Source organism: Dendropsophus ebraccatus, chromosome 1 (assembly GCF_027789765.1).
Source record: "Dendropsophus ebraccatus isolate aDenEbr1 chromosome 1, aDenEbr1.pat, whole genome shotgun sequence".
NCBI lineage: Eukaryota > Metazoa > Chordata > Amphibia > Anura > Hylidae > Dendropsophus > Dendropsophus ebraccatus.
This window is the reverse complement of record NC_091454.1, coordinates 155,716,791-155,729,831: the sequence shown is the minus strand read 5'-3', so window position 1 is coordinate 155,729,831 and position 13,041 is coordinate 155,716,791. Positions and strand designations below refer to the sequence as shown.

The 13,041-nt window shown below is 39.6% G+C and overlaps 1 protein-coding gene across 3 annotated transcripts in view; it reads left to right on the top strand.

The window, feature by feature from the left end:
• The window catches only part of CGNL1 (cingulin like 1), an 81,863-nt gene extending 71,813 nt beyond the window's left edge, over window positions 1-10,050 (top strand). For all 3 annotated transcript variants that reach the window (XM_069982341.1, XM_069982334.1, XM_069982350.1), the window contains exons 15-19: window positions 3,950-4,033; window positions 5,086-5,210; window positions 6,171-6,279; window positions 8,076-8,239; window positions 9,362-10,050. In XM_069982341.1, the coding sequence (XP_069838442.1) occupies window positions 3,950-4,033; window positions 5,086-5,210; window positions 6,171-6,279; window positions 8,076-8,239; window positions 9,362-9,494 (615 nt within the window). In that variant the 3' untranslated portion in view covers window positions 9,495-10,050. The remainder of the gene's footprint in view (window positions 1-3,949; window positions 4,034-5,085; window positions 5,211-6,170; window positions 6,280-8,075; window positions 8,240-9,361) is intronic.
• Window positions 10,051-13,041: the final 2,991 nt, after the last annotated feature.

Sequence of the window (13,041 nt, the reverse complement as noted above, 5' to 3'; positions counted from 1 at the left end):
TTTACAGGAGGAATTTCAAGCTAAAATTAAGAGCGGATTCCTCTTCAATTCCTCGCCTTTTGCTCAGTGTGCAAGGGCCCTTAGGATTGTAAAAATGATATACAGATATATGGATGGGAGTCCCTGAACCGAACCTCCTTCTATTATCCAGAAAGGAGTGCCATCGCCACAAACAGCTCTCCTTCTGGAAAACACAGTAGCCCCTGAGTGCCTTGTGATGCTGCATTTTCTCTGCAGGGTCACTGGACAAAATAAAGACACATACACGAGCTGTGATACCAGATGCAACCCATTGACAATTGTTTAATTATTTCAGGTTTTTTTTTACTAATGTCCTACAATCCTTTTAAACTTTTCAGTTTTAAGGTCCACACTTTGTATTGGCTTTGAGAAACAGTGCTGCGTAAACACAGCTTTGAATTGTTCTTTTCACAGCCGTGTTTTTACTAGAAAAGTCATTTGAAGAGAAGTGAGAATAACACCTGCGGCAGATTTGTACAGTGCAATTAGAAGGATGTGAATAGTCATTTACTCTCATTAAAAGTAAACCCATGTGAGTCCTCCCAGTCCAATGTGACCTCATTTCTCTGGAATGTGGGGCCACTTTTTCTGTTCCTGTTTATGAATTCATTAGGAAGGTGGCAGTAATTCCTAGGTTTACCATTGTTCACTGTTACATTTGTATATATTAATTGTGGATTCATGAACTGTTTATATTGTGTAGGATGTTTACATTCCCTCTATGTACATTTTTTATTCTAGTTGTTTCTTTAAAAAAAAATTTTTATGAGTCGCTGATTTTTAGACGATTTCCCTGATTAATCTCAGTTACAATTACAATAGCAGGGTTGTCCAGGATTAGAAAAACATGAAAAATTGGATTAGAAAAACATGGTTGTATTCCTCAGCGCCATCTTTTTTTTTTTTTTTCCTTTATTATTTTCATATTTCCATTAAAAAATGTCATGTCCTGACATCCATGTACAATATTCAAGTATATAAGATTTCCATATAAAACATGCACAGCATACAATTTCTAACAAATCCATTTTACCCCTCTGAACTCTTCCCCCATCCCACGATCCACCAGGGGGATTTTTTTTTTTCTTACTCTTGTCCTGTCTCTTTTTCTCTCCTTTAGCCACCATCTAATTCTATCAACCTGGTTTACCCATTCTTGTTTCATCGGCCCTGTAGCATTAACCAGTTCTTTAAGATCACTAGCCTTGCCTGAAGCAAGAGATTATTGATGAGACCTCTATGTTCCCCCTTGCCCCTATCTTCCCCTAACACTGCCCCTTCAAAGGTTAAAGCGACTCTGTACCCACAATCTGACCCCCCCAAACCGCTTGTACCTTCGGATAGCTGCTTTTTATCCAAGATCTGTCATGTGGTCCATTTGGCAGGTGATGCAGTTATTGTCCTAAAAAAAACTACTTTTAAACTTGCAGCCCTGTGCCCTAGATTGTGTATGCATTGGGCTGGCACAACCTCTCTGTCCCTCCTCCCCACCCTCCCCATCATTAGGAATGCTCCAGGCAGATTTTCTCCTATTCCCCACCTGTGTTAGCCCAGCACATGGGCCAGATCGTTAAGGTAATGTTCAGACAGGAGAAAATGTTTCAGTGGCATTCCTAATGATGAAGAGGGTTGGAAGGAGGGACAGAGGGGTGGTGCAAAGTTAGGGCACAGATATTCTAAGCCACGCCCGTTGGGCATGGGGCTGCAAGTTTAAAAGTATTTTTTTAAGGACAATAACTGCATCACCTGCCGTACAGACCCCAGGACAGATCTTGGATTAAAAGCAGCTATCTGCAGGTAAAAGTGATTTGGGGAGGTCAGATTGTGGGTACAGAGTCGCTTTAAGGATTCCTCTAGTATTCCCTTATTTTGTAACTGATCAACCACCTCCATCCAAAACTCCTTTATTACATTACAGAACCAGAATGAATCAATCAAACCTGCCTCCTCTCCGCTACATCTATAACAAGTGGCCTCACCTCAAATGCATTTCATTAGTACTGGTGTGTAGTACGATCTATGTAAGATTTTGAATTGGGTAAGTCTATACTCAGGTTTGGGTGAAGCTCTGAACACCCTACAATATCATCCTAGCTCTCATCCAAGAGACAACCTAGATCAGACTCCTATTGTCTCCTGAAACCGATTAATGCTTAGTCATATTTTTGTTCCAATAATATTTTATATAATTTAGAAACCAAGTGCCTCCCTCTATTTATACCCCAAATCCTTTCAATACCCCCACTACAAGTAACCTTAAATAACTTTCTTGTGTTTTCTCAAACACATTTTTCAACTGCAAATAGCTAAACATGTGTCCCCAATCCCTCTGCTCCCTGTCCCCTAGTGCCTCACACTCCTTAAGTGTGCCTTCTCTGAAGAAATCTGTTACTTTATTACAGTGCTTCCTTTTCCAAAATCCTTCTTTAGGGATTTTCACAAATTCTTAAAATTTTCTATTATCCCATAATTCGCCATCTCTATATAAATGTTTAGAGTTAGAGTAAAGCTCTGTTCTGTTGAAGTGAATAGGGCATAGCTGTAATACAGTAGACAACCTGTGAAGAGAAGTAGCATTGTGTAAGAAAAAAAAAGAGCATAAACAGCCTGATTGTTTAACTGAATGGGACAAAGATGGCAAAATATGGTACACATCAATGTTTTGTTATTAGAAGCCTCACATATATATTGGATATGTAAGCATTGTTGCAGCAAGTCCGCTATCAACATTAGAGTAGACATTTATTAAGAGTGGCCCCCAATTACCCCGCTAGAATCACCAACAGGTGCACACCTCTTAGTGAATCTGGCAGGACCTGCGCCTGGCTCAGACATTGCACAAAAATTTACACCTTTCTGCCTGGTTTACGCCTCCTTCTATTGTGTATCTCACAATGTCAGCTGTTTGGAACCTGAATTTCAGTTGACAAATTCCCTTCAAGATAGCTTTGGTTCTCAAACTCATGCTCGGTTCTAAAACACTTTTCGGGCCCCCAGTCTAGAGTACAGTAATACCATGGTATTCAAACAAGAATTTACCTGGAAGCAATGTTCAGAATTCAAACTTTGCTTGGTATCTGAAAGTTTTTGCGAGCGTGGATCATGGGTTGTACCTGGTGAGTTTAGCACTGGTGAGGCTTCACATAAAGTACAGTACTGTATAAGAGTGTTGGAGTGCATATACAGTACAGTAGTAGTACAGGCAGTGCACCACCATCTCTCATCCTATACTGTATAAGACTGCTGGAGTGCATATACAGTACAGTAGTAGTACAGGCAGGGCACAACCATCTCCCATACTTTACAGTGCTGGGGTGGGGGGGACTCTATAAAGTAAAGGATGAGTGAGGCGTTAGTGACTACTGTACTATAGTAGCTGATTTTATTAAATGTTTCTTGAGTATAATGTCCTGTACAGTATATAGTGCTGCTCTGTAATGTCCTGTACAGTATATAGTGCTGCTCTGTAATGTCCTGTACAGTATATAGGGCTGCTCTGTAATGTCCTGTACAGTATATAGGGCTGCTCTGTATTGTCCTGTACAGTATATAGGGCTGCTCTGTAATGTCCTGTACAGTATATAGGGCTGCTCTGTAATGTCCTGTACAGTATATAGGGCTGCTCTGTAATGTCCTGTACAGTATATAGGGCTGCTCTGTAATGTCCTGTAGTGATCAAACTGGGCACTTTGCAATGTTATATATGGGTACTGTAGGTAATTATTAGTGGGTGCGGGAACGAATTAAACACATTTACATTATTTCCTATGGGAAAACACTGCTCGGTTCTCAGACTGCCTTCCTGAACCAATTAAGTTTGAGAACTGAGGTACCACTGTACAAGAGTACAATAAAACAATTTTTCATGCAATATTAACTTTTTAAATGTTGTATTAAATGAAATCCATGCTCTTCACTTGTGTGACAGATTGAACAAATGAGGGGAGAACTTCTTCAGGAACGTGCTGCACGGCAAGATCTGGAGTGTGATAAAATGTCTTTGGAGAGACAGGTAATGCTTAGCTTTTTATTGTTTCTTATACAAACTTACAATTTATTACTATTACAAAGTCTTCTGTTTAGGGTCACCGTAACCTAACTGTAAAACGTATATACTGATTGTAGAGACAGTAATATTCATATAAAACTAATGCTAAAGAGGTTATCCCAAAATGTATCCAAAATGGATAATATCTAGCTGAACTAGTTGCGGTGCTGCTGCCACACCACACCACATGATCACCAGAGCTGACCCTCACTAATCAGCTAGTTATTACCTTTCCTGTGGTCTTTCAGATTTAACGGTCTTCTAGTACTTCTTAGTTGCTGTATGTCCTGCAGGAAGTGGTGTATTTCCAGTCTTGGACTATAGTAGCAAGCAAGTGTCATCCGTAAGATGCAGCTGATACCCATTGCATATAGAGCGGGCTCTGCTCCTTTAATGACAGTCGGGCTATGTTGGAGGCACATTGGCGTGCATTTGGAGGTTACAAATCTACAGTTAGGAGATAAATAGAGAAGGATAAAATAATACTTTATGTAACTGTATAAAAATAATAAGTATAGAATATGCTTTTTAATCCAGTGTTATTATGTATTGTATTACAATTGCAATTTGGGCAAGTGAATACCATGTTATAACACATGCTATGTTACACAGATATTTTTCTATAGAGGCATTGTTTGTGGAGGCACATGGAATATCTACGGAGTCTCTATTATGTACCTACAGGCACACTGTATGCCAGCTTGCTGGTGTACATGGTTCTTATACATGAAGCCTTGTGGTTTTCCAGCTAATAAAGTAGGATAGAGTGCAACCCCCACCCCAATCCATATGATTTAATAGAATTGTCTTGAGGAGACTTTTCAATACAGTTTTATTTGTCCTTTACGTAAGCAGGTTTCATAGTAGGCTGTAACCCAATAGACTATGGAGAATGAATGAATTGTGTTTCCAGTATTCAGTTATTGTTTGAATATCAGTCTTTGTTTTCATAACTTGTGTAACATTTTCATTTGGACATTGTTTGACCCACTGCACCTTTTTTTTTTTTTAACCAGAACAAAGATCTGAAGAGCAGAATAACTCATCTTGAAACTTCACATCGATCAAATAAAGAAGGGCTTGTAGCTCAGATGGAAGGAAGAATAGCAGAGCTGGAAGAACGCCTGGAAAATGAAGAAAGGTAGAGGAGCTTGTTGTATGTGGAACTTGGGGTGTGATTTAACCTCTTCTTTCCTAAATAATGCCAAAGCAGTAATACTATGTAACCATTAGGACATAGGACAAATAAGAAAGCACACCCTGACTATATCTTATAGCTTAATCCAAATAATATGTTTTAACTTTTTTTTGGCATAATATAATACTGGTGTTTTAGAATTAGTATATTTATTTTTCTTAACTTCTGATGTACAGACTCTTAGAATATCTCATTGGGGGCTCTATAGCTATACACTCGGGACACTGACCTGGTTTTTTTTTGTGTCTCTTTAACCCGTAGTCCTGAACTGACCCCCTGAGATCACAAGGAAAGCTTAGTTTTTCTATTTAGAATAAAGGCATCTCTACAGATGGGAAAAATCAACCTACTATACAAATTATATATATTGAAGTACATATATTGGATTGGTCATAAAAAAAACCATGCTTATTACCTATTATTTAGCATACACAATGAAGATATGACATTATTACAAACACATATGGAGCAGAATTTTCTTTGGAGCCTGGTATATTGTATTATAGCTGAAAGCTAAGCATTAGTATTCTACAACTGTCAGCATCACATCACCAGCAACCTTAATACTGTACCAGAATGCCTTGGATTGAATACTTGTCTATGGCTGGTTTACTTCTTGTGCTGGTGACCTGGATCACCGTCTGCTCTAGCTCCCAGTAGACATCCTCATCAGAATAAGTTTACAAAATGTTACATTATTGACATTTCAGTGTGGGAGACAGTAACATTTCACTTTTCTGAATGACAAAAGAAAGGACGGCAAAACTTTCTCTGCTGCAAGCAGTAAATCCGCAGAATATTAAATGCAATGTACGTTTCATCAGCATTCTGAGGGAAAGTTGAAAAGGATCTGGCACCATTTCCTGATTCAATTTCAAAACAATGTGCTTTCATTTCCCTCAGGGATCGGGCAAATCTCCAACTAAACAACCGCAGGCTGGAGAGGAAGGTGAAAGAGTTAATGATGCAGGTCGATGATGAACATCTCAGTTTAACAGATCAGAAAGATCAGGTAAACTGCAAATATGGGCTTTGTCCATTGTAACAAAGTACTAATGTCAAATATTGGAAAGGATTGCTATCCAGGTCTTAAAGGTGGCCCCATGCTATTAAATGAGAAATCATTTATTGCCCGGGGGGGGGGGGGGGGGGGGGGAACTGACAGCATAAGTAAAGATTGGCTTTTTGTGATCTTTAACCACCGCTATATTTGTAACTCTTGAACGCCCACCTGTTCTGTTATTAACAAACCCTAGGCAAGGGTTACACAGGGACATGTCACCTGCTAGTCACAGTGAAACCCTGGCATCACTGCTACCTGACCAGTCTCAAAAAACAATAATTGAGAATGGGATGTGGTATTGCCATATGGCGGCATATTCATTTTGCAAAAAAATTCTTCCCTACTAACATATGGTTATTTTAAGTTTTGGATTCTCAGATTTTCCTTCCAAATTTAAGTAATGGCACCTGTAATCCTGTGACCTGGGGATGACCTAGAGGTTGAATTTTATGATCATTATTTTGCAGTAAGAGAGTCCCTTTTAGGGTTTTAACATCACCATGGCCTTTTTTTCTAGTGAATTAATATGGTTTAAATGTAATATATTTGTACAATATTAATCTCTGGAATCTCATGCCCTTCAATTTTACTCAATTAATAATTAATGTATGACTGGTCTGATGTGTCCAGGCCTCTCTGTATGATATCAGCTTCTATACTGAGCTGGTGCTAAGATCACATACGCCCTCTAGTGGACAGTCATGGGTAACACCACTGTGTGCACACCTACAGGCCATTATGGTGCTATACACAGAACACCTACATATTAAATTGTGCAAGTGCCAGTAATACATATCTCAGTTTAGCAATCTGGTATTTGTGATGGTAAGAATAACCATACCAGAATCCACATGGACCCCAGTTATATAATAGTCACTGTAGTAGCTGTCATTGCTTTTTTTGTTGAAACCAAAACACTAATGTGGAAAGGGCTTTTAATGTTTTTACCTGAAAACAAGTACAGTGGTACCTTGGTTTAAGAGTAACTTGGTTTAAGAGCGTTTTGGTTTAAGAGCTCACAGTTTTTCAAAATTGTGACTTGGTTTAAGAGCATTGCTTTGGTTTAAGAGCTCCCTGTACTGGTTGAGAGCGCAAGTGGGGGAGGGGCATGGTCTACATAGTGGGGTCTACAGCCCTGTACTCTGACCCAAGAAGTCTCCCTCACCTTCCAAATCATAGCAGATCCACTTCAGGCTGGGGCTTGCATCAGGGGACAGGACTGTGGAGGTAATCTCTGCATAGCTGTAACCCCTCTCTTCCCAGACAGAGAGCGCTGCTATACTGTGCCCATATCTGCCCTGCTCATTCCTTCATACTCCCTGCAGTCTCTGTCAGCCCTGGTGTTTTCCATCTTCTCCATTACTGTACAGTAACTTATAATATCACATATTCTGATGTTTCTGAATGTTTGTTTCATTAGTTTTACATGTTATTCAGAATATTAAATCATTATTTTGGGGTGTGGAACCAATTGTCTGCATTTCTATGAATTCTTATGGGAAAATTTGCTTTGGTTTAAGAGTGGATTTGGATTACAAGCACGGTCCCGGAACGAATTATGCTCGTAATCCAAGGCACCACTGTACATTGTAGTAAGATTATAGGGCAGTGCTGGGTATTGTGCAGCACCTCACCATCTGTCCTGGTTGCAGTTCTTTCCTTAAATGTATCTAGTGGGTCTGCATGATATACATACTCTTACACTGTATCTAGTGAACATTCTAAAACAACTTTTGCTTGTCTAGCTAAGTTTACGATTGAAATCAATGAAGCGGCAAGTTGAAGAAGCAGAAGAGGAAATAGACCGATTAGAAAGTGCCAAAAAGAAGCTTCAAAGAGACTTGGAGGAACAAGTTGACATCAATGAGCAGCTACAAGCACAGCTAAGTGCAGCAAAGAAAGAGATGAGGTAGGTCCATCTTGTTGACTTATGCTACATGTAAAACGGCATTTACAATTGTAATACAGCCATAAATCACAAATATTTAGCAGCGCAGTAATTATGAATTGAGAAAAGGCCATTCTTACTATAGACTGTAAAAGGAGATTAGACTAGTTTGCAGTGTGCATTTTTCCAAACCACTGCAATTATATTGCCAAATATATGTACACTCAAACATGCTAGTTAGGAAAGATCTGACTGAGCTAGAAAATATTCCTCCTTATTAGAAATGAGCGACTTTACAGTAGAAGCAAAGCACTTTGTAAGCTCAGCAGTCTGTTTATCACCCTGTTGCCTTTTAAATCCGTGCCCCTTCGGGTGCCTGGCAAAGCTGGATCTAGTCCGTGGAAACTTCTCCCAGTTTCCCAGGACTTGATCCAGCTTTTCCAGGCATCCGGAGAAGAGGCAGCAGGCTGATAAGCCGACTGCCGAGCTAACAAAGCGATTCGCTTCGTTAATACTGTAAATTCGCTCATCTCTTTTTAATTACAACTAATCTAAAATCTACCATATTTTTTTTTTTTTACATTTCATAATATTGATTTCCATTAGGATAAGTTCACACTGCAAATCCAAAGCAAAATCTGCATGTTTATCATATAAACTGCAGCAAGTACAACCCTGTTACACCCCTGTCAGTCATGTTGTCCACTGTGTAAATCCACAACAAGAACAGGATGTGTGCAGTAGATCTTTAAAATCTGCACTAAAAATGTTTTGTACTTTGTTGATGAGATTCATAAAACCTCACATTTTATATTGACCTATCAGCCATGGCACATTCCCCCCCCCCGGACAGGGCCCGGCATACATATCTGCTTTTGTGCTTCCTGCTCCAGTGATTTCCTATGGCCATCGGACTCGCCTCATCTGCATATTAAGCGCGCAGTTGAGCCGATGGCCATATGTCCGCAGCTAGATCAGGAAGTGCAGGAGCCGGTATCTATGCCGGGTGCAAGGGGGCAGCCCCGGCTAACAGGTTCTCTTTAATATATGAAAATCTTAGGATATTTTAAAGACCTAAATTCCATTGCTGTATATTTAATATTCAATGTTTTTTTTTTTTCCCAATACATTTTTTTTCTGTAGCAGACGCAGATGTTCACCAAGCAAGATGTTGAATGACTTGGATGATGATGATGACCTGAGCACTGACGGAGAGTCTCTATATGAATCCCCTGCTGTATATAAATATTCTAGAGACGATGGCATAATTGCCTAATTTGGATATTATTTGTACTATAAAATTAAAAAATAATGCATATTCTAGTATAATATAACAAACACTATAGCCATAAGTTTCCTGTCTGCCAGCGATATAGATGTCCTCCTGTATGAAGTTTGAAGGAAATTGATTTGTACAGGTTAATGTCTTAAAACTTTTTGTTCTTTGTAAATATTATAATTAAAATACGATTTTCAAGCATTTCATAAAAATGTATTCAACAAAACTGTTACAAGAATCAATATGTGTAAGTAATTTGGCGCCCACAGCTGTGCAATGACTATAAATCAATAGACAGCGACCATCTGCACATCTGCTGTTCTGCAGGCAGCTCCCAGCACTCACATAAATGGCTGAGGTGTTGAAGGTTGAGCTGCTTGGTGTAGACACTACTGTGCTGTAAATAATTCTTCATCTCTGTTGATTTCTAGATTACCTTGTTGTACAATCCATTAATCCTGATGTCACTTTCCTGTTGTGCTTTACTTGCCATGTTGAAATGAAATGATATTTTTTTAATAATATTATACCTATTAAAGGACTTTTAACGCAACACGGAAGTGTTTTAACAAGTTCCCGGGGGGGGGGGGGGGGGGGGGGGGGGGGAGAGACTTGTTTACCTGCCACAGCTCCATACTTTTGGTAGTGGCTGTGGCTGGTATTGCAGTTCAGTACCATTTGAGCCAAAAAGTAATGTTTGATAATATGCTGCCTCACAGCATGTGCAAATTGGCTCCCTTTCTAGGAAAATAAACCTGGCCTTCTAAGTTCTCTTCTACATAGTCTGATATGCAACATAACTATGCAAGGCACAATTATTTGAGCAACCAAGCCACATGAATGGTTGCTGTATCGTTCGTGCGTCCATTTAAATACATTGTAAAAAAAATAGCAGCTGTTTGCTCGCCTTTGGCTGATCTCTGGCCCTTTAAATAGGTCGATTATGGGGTAAATGAGCGTTCCTAGAAACACTAACGTTAATTGGCCAGTGTAAAAGGGCCTTTAAACCGCAGTACATATACTGGTTTAACGAATAAGTGTCTGTATAGACGCTTTGAGTCTTATTATTTTCACATTAAAAAATACTAAGAATTCTTAAATACATGAAAGTGTCACGGTCAGTATTAAAATCTTTTGACATGTCAGGGAGACAAGTTAAAAGCTGTGATCAGTCCGGGTCTGAGTGTGCAGACCCTGACAGATCATAAGAACGAACGAGGAGAGGACCCCCCCCCCCCCCCCCCCAATGTCTGTGAACAGTCAGGCTCCATGGACTTAGACCATGGGTCTCTAAACTGTGGCCCTCCAGCTGTTGCAATACTACATTTCCCATCATGCCTGGACAGCCAAATCCAAAGCTTTATCTGTCGGCATGATGGGAATTGTGGCTTTGCCACAGCTGGACGGCCACAGTGTGGAGAGTCATGACTCAGAGACATGTCAAAAGTTTTGATCAGCCCAATGATATGTTAAAAAGTTTTTCATAATGACAATATCACTTTAAAATTATTTAAACAATTAGTCATCAGATTCCCTTTCAAGAATACTTATACTTGCTATCTGTTCTTTGCTGAGCAAAGAAGCTCCACTTGAGTTTGTCATGAACACTGTGAGATATCAGGCCTAAACACCAAGTATCCAGAGAAAAAAAATAGCACACTGTGCATCTGTCCTCAAAAACCTGTTCTGTATTAGGTCACAGAGTAATCACATTTTCCATTCTGACAGGTTCTTTTATTACTTTTGAGCTGTCCCAACCATATGTGTAACCAGTTTTTGGGCTGCAGCAAAATCTTTAGTTCAAGAAACCCAACTATTTTAATTTGGCCCATATATTTGCAAGTGAAAATATGGCTGAAAATACTGATGAAAAAGGGCCTAAAAGGTGGCTACTTCTATTGAGTGGCCATAATTTTTACACTTGTAAAATTCATGTATGAACATTGATGTATATATATTTTTTATAAATTTTGTCTGTTTTTACTGCTGTAAAACATATGCTTTATGGCCCAAAATGCAAAAACTATGTGAAGATAGCATGACAGCACCAAAGGTAGAGTAGCAATGGTTAGATTAAATAGGTTGTCCATTATTATTAATAATGGACCTCCTCAGGTGGGTGAGCTGCAACAGTAGGGTAACCCATGGACAAAAGTGGTGCTGTTTATGAAAATAAAGACCCTTTAAGTAAAAATATTGCCCATATCATGTTCACTCACCATCCAAGAGTCCTTCAGGGTCATCTCTTGTATTCCAGCTCAGCTGCATCCATGTGTTTCATTCCCGTAACATGGTCATGTGATCACCAGCCTGACCCACAGAAAATCACAGTGCTTATAGTGTACTTACCACCTTGTCCACTGACTGGTCGGTGGTGAATTCCACCCTACGCCCAGAAGTTCGGGTGTCCATGGCTACGAACACACTGTGATTGAAATGCGCGCAATTCCTATTTTGATCCAGTTTGGGTTGTGCACATTTCTGTCACCGCGTGTTTGTGGCCTTGAATGCTTGAATTTAAGGGCATAGGGTAAAATTCACCACCGATCAGGTAAGCGAATGTGGTGACATGTAAGGGCATCATCACCTATGAGACCCCTCCCCACCTAGAACTGTATTCTCTGTACTCTATTGATGCTGTGTTAACATGTTGAGTTTTTACTGTTATTTTCTGCTTTTGTCACTATTCTTCTAAAATTGCAGCAAAAATTTAGCTATTTTACTGCAATTGTGCAAATCAAGGTAAGAATGTGTAATTTTTAGTGTTTTTTTTCCTTGAAAATCACAGTAAAAATTCAGCATGTGAGCACAACCTATAGACTTCAAATCTTTATAAAACACCTTAAGGCTATGTTCACACAACGTAAGATCAGTATTAATCACGGACATTGTTTAAACTGAACTTACACTGTGCTGCCCTCTATGGAATCTCCAGCCGCATGCTCCATTTTGTGCAGCAGGAAATTTGAATGCGGGCGCGCACGGATGCACCCGCATCCGAATTCAGTGGCTGTAAAGATCATCTGGCCCGTACTGATCTTTTTTTGACACCGGCTGGCTGGTGTCATACAAAGTGTGAACATAGCCTTAAGGGTGCATTCACACGTACAGGATCTGCAGCAGATTTAATGGTGCAGATTTGATTCTGTGTTCAGTTAATTAGATGAAATCTGCTCAGGATCTGCACCACCAAATCCGCTGCGATATGGTGTGTGTGAAGCTACCCTAAAGGCTATGTTCCCACACAGTATTTTTGCTCAGTGTTTCGGTCAGTGTTTTGCAACCAAAACCAGGATTGTATTGAAGACACAGAAAGGCTATGTTCACACTGTTAAAATTGGGTGGATGGCCGCCATATAATGGCAAATAATGGCCAATATATCAAAACAATGGCTGTTGTTTTCAAAATAACAGTAATTATTTGCCAGGAAATGACGGCCATCCACTCAATTTCAGCAGTGTGTGAACATAGCCTTTCTGTGTCTTTAATCCACTCCTGGTTTTGGTTGCAAAAAATACTGTGTGGGAACATAGCCTAAGGCTA